We start from the raw sequence: 13,624 nt of genomic DNA on the forward strand, positions 1-13,624 counted from the left end.
ATCTCTGACAGAACTATGACATCCAATCTATGAATGAATTTTTGCAACTGAATGTTCAAGGCATCCCAGTTTTTTTTTATTGACCTTATATTTAAATGGAAAACTCTTATTTCAAGATCCTCAGAAATATGAGAAAACCAACTGTATATATCACTGTAATTTTCAAACCTGACATTTTTATCTAGATCTGTTTGAAGACCATCCATAATTTTGTGATGTATTACTAAAATAATATAGGCTAACCTAAGAATCCTTATACACCAATTTTCTTTATGTCATCTAAGCTTCTGATTACAATTACATTTTCACTTCCTTCACCTCTTTTTACAAATACCTTCCCATTTTTAAACCATACATACTTATAGTTATAGATTTTAGCTCTTGCCTTGGTGTCTCTCAGCAGATTCTTGTAGTAGAGTGATAGGTTTTCATTGAAGAACACCTGTTTACCCGTATCCCGATCCGAAAGTCGTGATTTCTTCCCTGCTTGAAGCCATTTATCCCGCACTTGGCTGGAAAAGAACTGTACCATTATAGCAGGAGGATTTCCATCTTTCCTTTTCTGAAGCCTGTGAAGCCTATGGATTTCCTCCGGTACAAAGGGAACGTTAATAGTCTTACCTAATTCCTTCACAACTTCATACGTATCTTCTTCTTCGACCTTGGGACCCCTCACAGGCACTCCATGAATCTCCAGGTTCACTCTTCTACCATATTGTTCCATTTCGTTGACCCTACTCAGTAGGTCCTTTACAGTAGCATCACTAACCTGCTGCTTTGCCTTGACTTCTTTCAGCTCAACTTTTAAGTCTTTATTTTCCTGACGAAGCAATTTAATTTCACTTAAAATATCATCATATCTTCCGGATAAGAATTCCAACGTATCCTTAATTTGGTTTACTGCCGGAATGAGTGCCAATAGGCTATCTATCTTGGTCGTAACTTCATGAGATAATATTTCATCCTCTTGCGTCTGACTAGAGGTTCTTTCTTTGGACCTACAAGATACACAACTCCATTTTCCTTGTCCAGCCTTCCCCAGACTTTTCCATGACTGCGCCTTCATGCTACAATTATCAAAATTATATCTTGACTGACATAACCTACAAAGTGCATACTCTCCATCCAGAGGGATATCTTCTTTACATTTGCCACATTTAACACCATCACCATTACTCGGCATTGTAAACTATATCTTTACAAGTAGATTTACCACAAATTAGTTGTATGCAATACGATAAATAATGTTAAAAACACGAAAAATAACAGAGCGAGATTTCCACTGAAACACAGCTCACCAGTGCCACCTATATATATATATATATATATATATATATATATATATATATATATATAGTATTTCAATTATTTAAACGAAAAACGAAGATATAAAGCTTGTATGTATTTCGTGGGATTTGATACCCACATCTTTATGAAGCATAATATAAATATCAAGAGAACAAGAAATACAACAAATAAAATGAAAATAACCAAAAATGTAAATAAGCACCTTAAACATTCAAAAACTCAGCTGTTATATCATTAATGGGACAGATGGAAATTTGGAAAAGTTACATTAATTGTAAATTTAATCCATTTGGGTATTTTGATTTTAAAAGTTACTGATGGGCTTGTTCGACATTTTAAAATTTTAATCTATTTAAATTTTCTTCAGGACAAGGGAAGACCTTATTAATTCATTAAAGGTCATAAAAATCTTTAATTTTGTTTTTTTTTGTGCTCAGCAGCATATTTGGCCAATGGCTTCTCTTTGTGTTTATGGAAAATACCAAATCTTTGCCCTGTTATTCTGACTCTAAGGTGGTAAGATGTTTGTCCAATGTGCTGTTTGTTACGAAATTTACAATTAATTTGGTAAATTAGATTCTTAGAGTCACCAGTTTACTTTGCCAATGATGGGATATGTTAAACCTGTTACGCTACTTTTGAATTCTCTAGAGTTTTTCATAATTTTGCAAGAACCGCAACGTGGTTTGTTGCACGGTTCACATCCATTAGTAACGGGTTGGTGTAATTTAGGTAGATTAGGTTGCAAAAGTTTGTTTTAAAGATTTTGAGGATTTCGAAATATTACTCTAGGTGCTTTAGCTATAACAGTTTTGGGTATCTGGTGAGGAAAGTAGGACATTATGGGCAATTTTCATAATACTGTTAATTTTTTGTAGTGAAGGAAAAAATGTGTAATAAACTTTGGATGTGTTTTACAATTGAAGTTTGGTGGATGTTTTGGTTTGTTTATTTTATTTTTTTAATTTTTGCCTGGGTAATTGAAATGTTTAAAAGTTTTAAATGAATAATAAAATTGAAAATTAAATAAGGCTATTACCACTTACACAATTGTTATAAATTTAAAAAGGCTTTAACAATTATTTGATCATCCAATCATATGTTAGTTTACTTATTCAAACACATATGTGACAGAAACGGTTAAATGCAATATAGTTGAATGGTAAAAAGCGAGGGCTCTGTGTTGTAGTTGTAACACACTCGCCCTGCAAGTGAGACGCACGGGTTGGAGTCCAAGGGAAGGAAATCATTTTTGTGATTCTACGTTTAATTACAATTTCCGCTTGCACAAGTGTATATAATATACATAATATAATAGCTTTAAATGCAATTTCATTTTGAAAAACAGGTACTATGAGTATATTCTTTTAACGGACAATTAGAAACATTCCGGAGTTATTGTTAGCCTCTGAAAGACATTCCGATCTCTTCATCCTTTTTTTATGAAAGTTCAATTATGGGCACTGAATTTTGAGAGTAACGCTTTTGTTATAAGTATTTTCGAATTTCTCTCTAATATTTCATTTTGTTTTATATAATTTTTTCAGTGACGATTGAAGTAATAGTAATTTAGACCAGTGTGGAGATATTCTAAGTCTAAAGGGAGACTAAAGTAGATGTCCTTAACTTTCCAGTTGACACAACTTTAGCTACGATTGTACCATAGTTCAAATTCATTTATGCTGAATCGCGGTAGGAAGTAGGCTCTTATTAACTAGACGCGGTGCGGGGACATTGTTTGTTCAGTTGGACCGGCAATCAGCTGATCGGTCAGTGACGTATCGGGTGATGCGTTCCTCCCGGCTCGCTGGAGGAGCGGTCAGTCTAGTCTTGGCGATTGAGGAGTACGTGTAGCGGTCGAGTTAGTAGCTGAAGTTCTTTCTCTAACCCAATAGTTGGGATTTAGAGTAATTTATTTTTCGTGGGTAAAGTCAATTTGAAGTATTTAAAATTTTTAGTGCGTTTTAAGATCCTATCTGCCTCCGTAATCTTCAAAGTAGTAAGTCCCGTACCAGCGTATAGTTAATATCTTTTATTTTATAATACTGTATTAAAAATTTCTAAAGTTTCCCATCTTTCAGAGTCTGAAAATTTAATTCAAATTTTTAAAGTTTTGTGAATTAAATTTTGGTGATAAAGTAAATATCAAGTTTTGTGTTATATTAATTTTGAGTATTTTGAGAAGAGAACTTTTTATTTTGTTTTGTTAATTTAAACCATTTTTGGAGAAGTATACATTTTTAGTTTAATTTTAATTTTAATATCTTTTAATCAGACTCTTAATTAGATTTTATTGATTGAGTGATTTTTGAATAAAATTGAATCAAAAGTTTGTAAACTTTGTAAACTTTTGGGTGAACTTGAATTTCGGAATAAAACCAAGTATTTCCGAAAAGTTGTTTAATTTATAAAGTATTAGCTCCATTTAAATTACAAAATATGTGCTGTAATAACGGTACATAATTTGCGCCAATCTGCTATTTCCTTTTGAGCGTAAACTTGTACAACAGGTTATTTACAGGAAAGAACTTGTAAACTTGCATAAACTTGTCTGATACCTGTAAGTGTGTGTAACTTGTATAAGACTTGTATGAACTTGAACATTGTGTATAAACCTGCATAATTTTGTGTAGTGTGTAAGACTGAGGACTTAGAATAATATTGTCAGTTTGGAATATTTGATTTATTTTAAGAAAATTATTTTAAAATAAAAATGGAGCTAGCGCATGTAGATCTGTTGCTCAAAAAGGAATTAATATTTGAAATAAATTTTAGGGGCGGAAATGCTTCTGAAAGCGACACCGTTCAGGATCTTAGAAAAATGTTGAGGTCTCTTTTGAAATTAAATATCAGGGGCAACGCTGGTAATCTGAAGGGGCGTATAGAACCTAGCATTGCATTAAAGGAGATAAAAGTTGATTTGGAGGCATTATCTGTCAAGATAGGAAACTTGTCCGAGGAAAAATCGACAGGCGAGTATTTGAGACTAGTGTGTAGGCACAAACATCTCACTATGAGAGTTGATGTATTATGTGAGTTGTATAAGTGGGAAGGAGCGTCTGAAACCTTAATTTCAAAACTTAAGGATGGTTTGATTGAAATTAAGGCAAAATTAGGAAAACTTGGTGTAAGCGAGGAGGAAATTGTTAATTTTGAAACTAGTCTTCTAAATACAAGCCTGGAGGAGGAGGAAGTCGAAGAGATGTGCAAGCCCGTGTCTCAAACTATAAATAAGGATATTATGGGTTTGAGTCTTCACCAGGAGAAACATGTAGAAGGGAATTTTGCAAAATTACCAAATCCCCTAGAGCGATTTTAAAATGTTTTAAACCCACAGATGGACTAAATGTTTCAGAATTGTTGAATTATATCGAAATAATGTTAAAAATTAAGGGTGAAACTAGCTTAAGTGATAGTGAGATCATAAATATGAGTGTAGGTTATGCCACTGGTCCACTTTACAATAAAATGCTTCAATTTAAGATGAATGCTAGTAATTTTAGTGAAGTACACAAAGGACTATTAGATTATTTTGTTCCATTTGGTCATAGAGAAGCCTTGAAGAGGGACTTAGTAACTAGATCACAAAAACCTGATGAAAAACTGAGCAGTTATATTTTAAACGTTAAGCAAAATGCAAAATTGCTATTGTGTGATTATTCTGAGACCGAACTGACAGAATTGATAAAATTAGGTATCTCATCTCAAGTAAGGGCCCGACTGGTATTTTGTACAAATCCGAAAAATTTTGCCGACCTTGACAATTTGTGTATATATGAGCAGAACGTAGCCTATGAAGAAGTGAAGGTGTGCGAGGAACGTAAAGTTTGTAAATCGGACTTTGTTCTGAAAAGTCATGTAAACTCAACTGCAAACTCGTATGTAAACAATCCCATGATGGTAAAGAAAGCAATAATAAAATCTTTTATTTGTAATAAACCGGGACATAGCGCTAGGGATTGTTTTAAAAATATTCAGAGAGGACAGATACCGAGATTCGAAAAATCTGCGGTCCCAAAAAAACTTGTAAATAGGGGAGAATTCCAAGAAGGCAGTGCGAGAGTGGAATCTCCCCGGTCACGTCCCACTGACATTAAAAATAATTATAATTATGGAAGAGGTCGAGAACAAATGAGGGCAAGGGGTAAGAATAATGTGGGAAATTCCTGTATGAATGTAAAAAGGGCCGGACGTAGCCAAGGTTCAATGACCCTGCCCGTTGTAAAAGTGTTTGTTGGTAAGGGTACATATCATAATGTATTATTGGACACGGGAAGCGGAGTGAACCTGATAAGCGAAAGCATTTATGACTCATTGTTAAAGAAAGGACTGGCTAGTATTCTTGAACATACTGATATTAAATGTTTGTCGGCAGATAACAACGAATTATCAATCCTGGGTAAATGTATTGTAAAAATAAAGATAGAATGTTTTTCTTGGAAAGTTCAGTTTTTAGTTTCGAAAAATTTGTCTTGGCCAATAATTCTGGGTTCAAATTTTATAAAAGAAACTGGCATGGTGGTGGATTTAAAACAGGATATGTGTTGGTTTAAGTTTAAACCAGAAGTCACAATCGAGTTATTTCAGAATAATACAATCCTTATAAATAATGTGAACCAGAGTATTGTGGTAGGGTGCAATAAGGCAAAGGAGGGTATTTTAAAAATTATTAACGAATTCCCTCAAGTTTTTACCGATAAAATAGGGCAAGCTATTGACTTCGAAATTGACCTAGAAGTCAGCGACCCCGAGCCAGTGAGATTGAAGCCGTATCCGCTATCCCCCCCCAAGCTGCAAGAATTAAGAAAAATTTTAGATGAACTGTTGGCACAGAATATAATTAGACCCAGTGTGTCAAATTATGCTAGCCCCGCATTTTTAGTAACCAAACCGGGAAGTGATAAATCTAGAATGGTGATTAATTACTCAAAATTAAATAGTAAGTTGAAGAGAGTGGAACATCCAATTGGAGACGTATACGAATCATACCACTACTTACAAGGGTTGTACTTATTTTTCAAACTTGGATTTGAGTAATTCATTTTACCAATTAAAACTTACGGAAAAAAGCAAACATTTAACTGGTTTTGTTACGCCGTTTGAATCATATGAATTCAATCGTGTACCATATGGGTTACACTTGGGAAGCGGAACAATGAGCCGCTTATTAAATAAAGTGTTGCAAGGTGTAAAATTTCAGTATGCTTTAAATTATGTAGATGACATAATAATATTTAGTAAAAGTTTACCAGAGCATATAGAACATGTCAGAGATGTTGTGGAGAGGCTGGCCAAACATGGACTTACAGTTAACCCGAATAAGGTGAGCTTTGCATGTAAAGAGATCAAGTTTTTAGGTCACCTAATCTCTAAGGACCAGATAAGAGTCGACCCGGATAGAACTTCTGCCATTAGAGATGCGAGAGAGCCAAAGGACGCAAAAGGCGTAAGTAGATTTATCGGAGCGGTGAGCTATTTCGCAAAGTTCATCCCAAACTATGCAGACAAGGCAGCATGTCTAAATGAACTGAGAAAAAAGAATAGGAAATTTGAGTGGACTCAGGAGTGCCAGGAGAGCTTCAACAGCTTAAAGGAAAGCGTAAGTACACCACCGGTATTAATAATACCAGATTATAATAAGCCATTTATCCTATGTACGGATGCGAGTGACAAGGCAGCAGGAAGCTGTTTAATGCAGGAAATAGAAGGTGAGAATAAACCAGTGGCTTATTATTCAAAAAAATTCAATGAATCCGAACAAAGAAACTTGATTGTGTACCAAAAGGAAGCACTTGCAGTGGTATGCGCGATAAACAAATTTCGCAGCTACCTAGAAGTAAGGCCTTTTATACTAATAACGGACAATAGTGCACTAGCGTGGGTACTAGGCAATTTTAGGAAATTAGGAAAATTAGGTAGGTGGGCAGCTACAATTTTGAGCCTACCATTTCAAATTAAACACGTAAAATCAAAAGACAATGCGGTGGCAGACTATTTATCTAGACTATTTGAATGTAGAGATAAGATGCAAAGTGTGGAGGAAATTGAAGAATACCAGTACGGTATAGAAAATGATAGTGTAACGGACAATAGCATAAGAGTAGCAATTAAGGAAGAAAATGTAAATAGTGTATTTGTAAATAGCGTAGGTAATTTTCCACTAGCTTATACAGACTTTAAGGTTCACCAAACCCAGGACAATATAATACGAAAAATATATAATAGTATAAAAGGTGGTACTAACTCTGAAAAAATATTTCTTGTGTAAGGGAGTTGTGATGTATAGAAGTAAGCCTACTAGTAAGCCAAAGATATGTCTACCAGAACATTTAGTAGATATGGTGTTTAAGTATTACCATGAGTCGGAAATCGGGGGGCCACTATGGAATATTAAAAACTACCAGAAAGATATGCGATTTATTTTACCATGCGGATCTTGCCGGGCTGATAAAAGACAAGGTAAAAATGTGCGAAGCTTGTGCGTTAGCGAAAACCGGTAAGGTTTATCATGGCAAACTGATTTCTGGTGTATCAGCTAGGCCCATGGATAAATTGTACATAGACATTTTTGGCCCTTTAACCAGGTCTAGTAGTGGAAATAATAATATCCTGATTGTACTTGACGACCATTCAAAAATGGTATTTTTAAGTGCGATAAAAGACGCGAAAAGTAAATCAATAATAAAAGTATTAGAAAGTGAAATTTTTAAAAATTTTGCATATTGCAAAAATATAGTGTCGGACAATGCACAGTGTTTTAGAAGTGTCGAACTAAAGAACTATTTATTCGCCCGGGGAATCAATCATCAATTTGTAACTCCATTTGTACCACAGGGAAACAAAAGTGAACGTCAGTTGAGGACAGTAAAACAGATGTTAAAAATTTACTTTAATTCGGATCAAACTTAGTGGGGACACCAAATTAACTGAATTACAATTAACGATAAATTGTGCGACCTCGGAACCTACTAAAAATTCACCATACGAAATTATGTTCGGAAATAGGCCTAACTTGGAATTGACCAACAGATGGAACATTAATGATTTATTGGACTGTGATGTGTCAAAGCCGGATAATTTGGATAGGTTTCAAAGAACTGTGTTAAACTTAAAAAAGTCCATTTCGGCTAACAGGAAGAAGGCAGGCTATAGTGATAAGGAATGTGAACACCCATTCAAAGTTGGAAGCCTTGTATACGTGAAGACACACTGGCTGAGTAACAAAGCGGAAAAATTTCAGGCAAAAATGGCAAACCGGTTTTGTGGACCCTACAGGATTATATATAAATTAACAGAAGTGACCTTTATAGTGCAGGATATAAAGGATGAAAGATCCGTGAAGAAAGTGCATGTTTCTCAATTAAAGTTAAAGTACTAAAAGTGAAAGTTGAGAACTCAATAAACATTAGCCCGGGGCAAAGGTCAGTATGTTTTATTTTCAGGAAAATTATATTGTTGAAAAGGAATTGAAGATGGGTCTAAAAACAATAAAATGACAATATATTTTTTTTTTCAAATTAACTTCAAGAATTGATTATATAATTATGTATTAATTTGGCCCAAAACACAAAACAAGTTAAGTATGAGAGTCCAGTAGTTTATTATTATTATACAAATAAATATTGGAATATAAAAGGGTGATGTGACGACGTTTTTATTTCAGCAGTTGTATGGCTAAGATGAGAAGTCATAATATAAAAATGCCAGTGTAAGTGTGTGATAGGAGTGTGGTTGTAAACCATGTAATTTTCAGGGACAATGAATGGCATTAATGGTGGATAAAGTAAATACACAGATGTATTCTGATGTATTGTGATATATCATGAGATATATTTCTTCCCTGTTCCTTCAAATGTAGAAGGACAGGGTGATTTTGGTAATGTTGTGGTGTTGTTGTTCCCTGTTCCTTCCAATAGAGTAGGACAGGGTAATAATAATATATTTTTTTTTTTTTTATACAATGAGTTGTATTGATAGTGATATTTCTTCCCTGTTCCTTCAAATGTAGAAGGACATGGTAATATTGTTTTGTATCACTATATGAGGTTTATTGTGTGTAAACAGTTGATTATTGTGCCATTGTAATCCCTGTAAATTGATTGTCTTGTAATTAATAACATTTGGTAATGGTTTACATTCGCGACACTGGCGCAGGCGTACAATAAGAACACCGTGAAAGACTGACAGCCATACAATCATACGGAGGGAATATTTTGTAAAATGGAATGTCCTCCAAGAGCTCAATGCCTCGCGGGCTGAAATTGTTATTAGATTGGAGGAGCAGGTAGCAGTGCTAGTAGCGAACCAGAGCCAGCCAACCACGAGATCCACGAGGCCGCCGCACTGCACCGGCCGCACAATCATTGGAGATGCTACCTGCCTCGACTCCTCACCTACCACATCCCTCTGAGATGGCTATCTGGGGACCCACACTGGACGTCGGACACCTTCTACCACATCACCCCTCGGACTACACATCACAGCCTCCACGTAGTGATAAGTACAAAAGAATTGTTATTTAAAAGTGTGCATGTGGAGGGATATTATTGTACTTAGTCCGGGATGAGTGTTTAAAGGTTTAGGTTCCTACCGTGATTGCAGCTTCGGGCTAGGGAAAATATGTACCATAGTTCAAATTCATTTATGCTGAATCGCGGTAGGAAGTAGGCTCTTATTAACTAGACGCGGTGCGGGGACATTGTTTGTTCAGTTGGACCGGCAATCAGCTGATCGGTCAGTGACGTATCGGGTGATGCGTTCCTCCCGGCTCGCTGGAGGAGCGGTCAGTCTAGTCTTGGCGATTGAGGAGTACGTGTAGCGGTCGAGTTAGTAGCTGAAGTTCTTTCTCTAACCCAATAGTTGGGATTTAGAGTAATTTATTTTTCGTGGGTAAAGTCAATTTGAAGTATTTAAAATTTTTAGTGCGTTTTAAGATCCGATCTGCCTCCGTAATCTTCAAAGTAGTAAGTCCCGTACCAGCGTATAGTTAATATCTTTTATTTTATAATACTGTATTAAAAATTTCTAAAGTTTCCCATCTTTCAGAGTCTGAAAATTTAATTCAAATTTTTGAAGTTTTGTGAATTAAATTTTGGTGATAAAGTAAATATCAAGTTTTGTGTTATATTAATTTTGAGTATTTTGAGAAGAGAACTTTTTATTTTGTTTTGTTAATTTAAACCATTTTTGGAGAAGTATACATTTTTAGTTTAATTTTAATTTTAATATCTTTAAATCAGACTCTTAATTAGATTTTATTGATTGAGTGATTTTTGAATAAAATTGAATCAAAAGTTTGTAAACTTTGTAAACTTTTGGGGTGAACTTGAATTTCGGAATAAACCAAGTATTTCCGAAAAGTTGTTTAATTTATAAAGTATTAGCTCCATATAAATTACAAAATATGTGCTGTAATAACGGTACACGATAAACTATGGAATATTATTGTAGGTTATTTCAATCCCATTACAACGAAACCAAGAAAAAGCATGTTTCTGCACGTAACATGAAATTTGTAAAGTGTAAATGACTGAGACGAATAACAACAAAAATGTTCTATAACGTACATAATTAATTATACTTTACTATACTTAATATTAACAAGTTCCATCCCGGTCACTACGCGGTGACGTGGTGCGCCGGTACAGGTAGCTTCCAGTCCTTAAGCGTGAATGTCTTGAACATTAATACTAAATCGTTATTATTTCCTTAAATAATCTTCAAAGTATTAATTAATCTTTAAGTGTTAAAACTTGTGTTTCTGCTGATTTTCTCAGCTGTTCTGATTAGTTGATTAGATTCCCACTATTTTCTAACATGGTTCACCAATTATTATTATTAGGTTAGTATTATTATTATTTTACGCATGGTGAATGTTAGCACCAATAATACCGATAGCACCATGGTGGGTTTTTGAAATAGAAACAGGCCAGTATCTTAACCAAGGACAATGACAACATCCATTTCCCATTTAATTATAATCGTTCCAGTAGGTTTTATGTAATTGAGTAAAACAAACACACACACACACAAAACTCAAAACAAAGTACTCTTAAAAACAGATCAACCTTTTTTAGAGCATAGAGCTCTTTGCTGTTCCTTCATAATTTTAACGCGCGTTTTCCTAATATGTTTTTTAAAAACTACAAACTTATCTCAATGTGAATAAGTAATGGTTTGATTTAAAACTTTACTTTCTTCAATATGACTAATTATATTAGGACTATAACCGTCAGAAGGTTATGAATTAAGAGAGAACTCTATTTAACACTGAAATTGGAAAAAAATATGCGATTGGAGGAATCAGTAATTAATTGTAGCATATAAATGATCTAATTAAATTTTTTTAATATTTATAATTATTCACGTGTTGATAGCTTTATAATTTAGTACTTGAATTAAGTAATCATAAAATAAGTTTTTTTATACCATCGTCCCTCCGTAGTTTGAAGAACATTTAATGCTGAACATTATCATCTCACAAACAACTAAAACACGGATTCTAAGGAACAGTCATCGCTGCGTCCACAGGACTATACATGTATACTCAGTTATAGGCGTATTGTTGTGTTTTACAAACTCGCAGATAAGGAAATCTCTTATGAAAGCTCTATTCACTTACTTATATGAGCCTATTTCGACACATACCATAGCTATGGTAGGAAAGGTTTATTCTATTTGAATGTTGAATTTTGCTCCAGTTCACCTTCCTTTTATTGCAGCATCTTTTATCTGACGCTGTTTCAGTCTTGACTCCTGGAGTCTGGAGTCATGTTAGTCTGACGAGATCCAAAGAAATTCGGCGACGAAGAAGCTCAAAACAAACCTTTACATCGTCTTAACATCAGACTCCTATAAAATAAGCGAAGTGACAGTCTCATTATCCCATAAGGTGCAAAATTGCATAACTCATATCTTAAATATTTAAATTTAAAATCTTTATTTTCGTAAAATACATTTTTCGTTAAATCTTTATTATTTACTTATTGGTTATATCTTTCCAATAATAATGTTTACAGCGTCAATTGAAACATCAGCCTTAATGCTTTGATGCCATAAAAAGGTTAAAAATCTGTTGTCTCTTAATTCAGTTTAATAGTCCTAAATATAATTATTTATTGGGTGCAAAACGTTTAACACCTGGTTAAAAAATACTTTTAGAACCTAAGTTTTAATTTAATTTATAGGTTGTAAAGAATATTGAAAAATATTGAAACCAATCCTGTGTTTTTAGTTTTACCGTATTCGAAGACCTAAAGAAGTTTCTTCACCTTCGAGGTTAACTAAAATCTTAATATACAAGATAACGCAATTAATTTTAATATTCATTAAGTAAGAATAATAAACCTTAACTACCACACGTAAATAACCTTCACCTAAGTACCTGAAGATGGGATTCTTCAAAAATGTACATCTTAGAATAAAAGATAAAGAGTGTCTAAACGTGCATTCTTCTTACTTAAATTAAACATTTTTAGATGCTGCAATATTAATATTGTTTTGTCCTAAATAATACAAAAATTAAATAAAACTCGCTGCTTTCATAACTGATATTTTATATATTATTTTATTTATTTTAGGCAGATTTACGTGTTTTGTTGCCTTATAAAGTTACTTCATTAAAATATTTTAGCAAATATTTATATTCAAATCACTACAATGGCAACACACGAACCTATACTTATAACTTTTTATTTAGTGCGGCCTTTCGATAGCCTCACTACAATACCTATGTTGTTTACAGGGAAATACAGAGGGTTTTACACCAATGTAAATTAAATAATCTACTTACTTCACTGCGTATACTTTTTATGCCACCAAGACCACAGAACAAACAACATTAATTTGGACTACAGCCAGGGGCTCCACTTGTATTACATCGCTTCTCAAACCGATGTAATACTAGTGGAGGTCACACAAACTAATTGAGTGTAAAATATTTCTTGACTAAACATCACTTATCCATTTCTTGGCTAAACGTTATTTACTTAGTGGTATAATTATCCAGTTTTAAGTCAACATGAAGTAACGTTGTTAAATACATAAGTAAAAATTACACAAAAGTACAAATAAATGAAAAAACAACAAGTTAAAATGTCATAAGTTCTCCAATTCAATTTTTGTTCCACTCTGTTCATCGATACAGTTTTTAAAAGAAAACAAAATTGTAAAATTAAAACATGTTTTTCTTTAATAGTATAGTTTATAATATTTTTATTTTAGTCGATCTTTCTATAGTATAAGGCCATTTTAATCGGTGTAGTGTAATTCCTGGTGTCAGGGAGCCCTTTTGGGGTTTTTTTACGTTTAGTTATTT

General features: G+C 33.8%; 1 protein-coding gene across 1 annotated transcript; it reads right to left on the reverse strand.

Moving 5' to 3' along the window:
* Window positions 1-253: 253 nt before the first annotated feature.
* LOC124373396 lies at window positions 254-1,066 on the reverse strand. Its single transcript, XM_046831766.1, has one exon. The coding sequence runs from the start codon at window positions 1,064-1,066 to the stop codon at window positions 254-256; it is 813 nt and encodes a 270-aa protein (XP_046687722.1).
* Window positions 1,067-13,624: the final 12,558 nt, after the last annotated feature.

This window comes from Homalodisca vitripennis, unplaced genomic scaffold (genome assembly GCF_021130785.1).
Source record: "Homalodisca vitripennis isolate AUS2020 unplaced genomic scaffold, UT_GWSS_2.1 ScUCBcl_5465;HRSCAF=12192, whole genome shotgun sequence".
In the NCBI taxonomy this organism is placed as follows: domain Eukaryota; kingdom Metazoa; phylum Arthropoda; class Insecta; order Hemiptera; family Cicadellidae; genus Homalodisca; species Homalodisca vitripennis.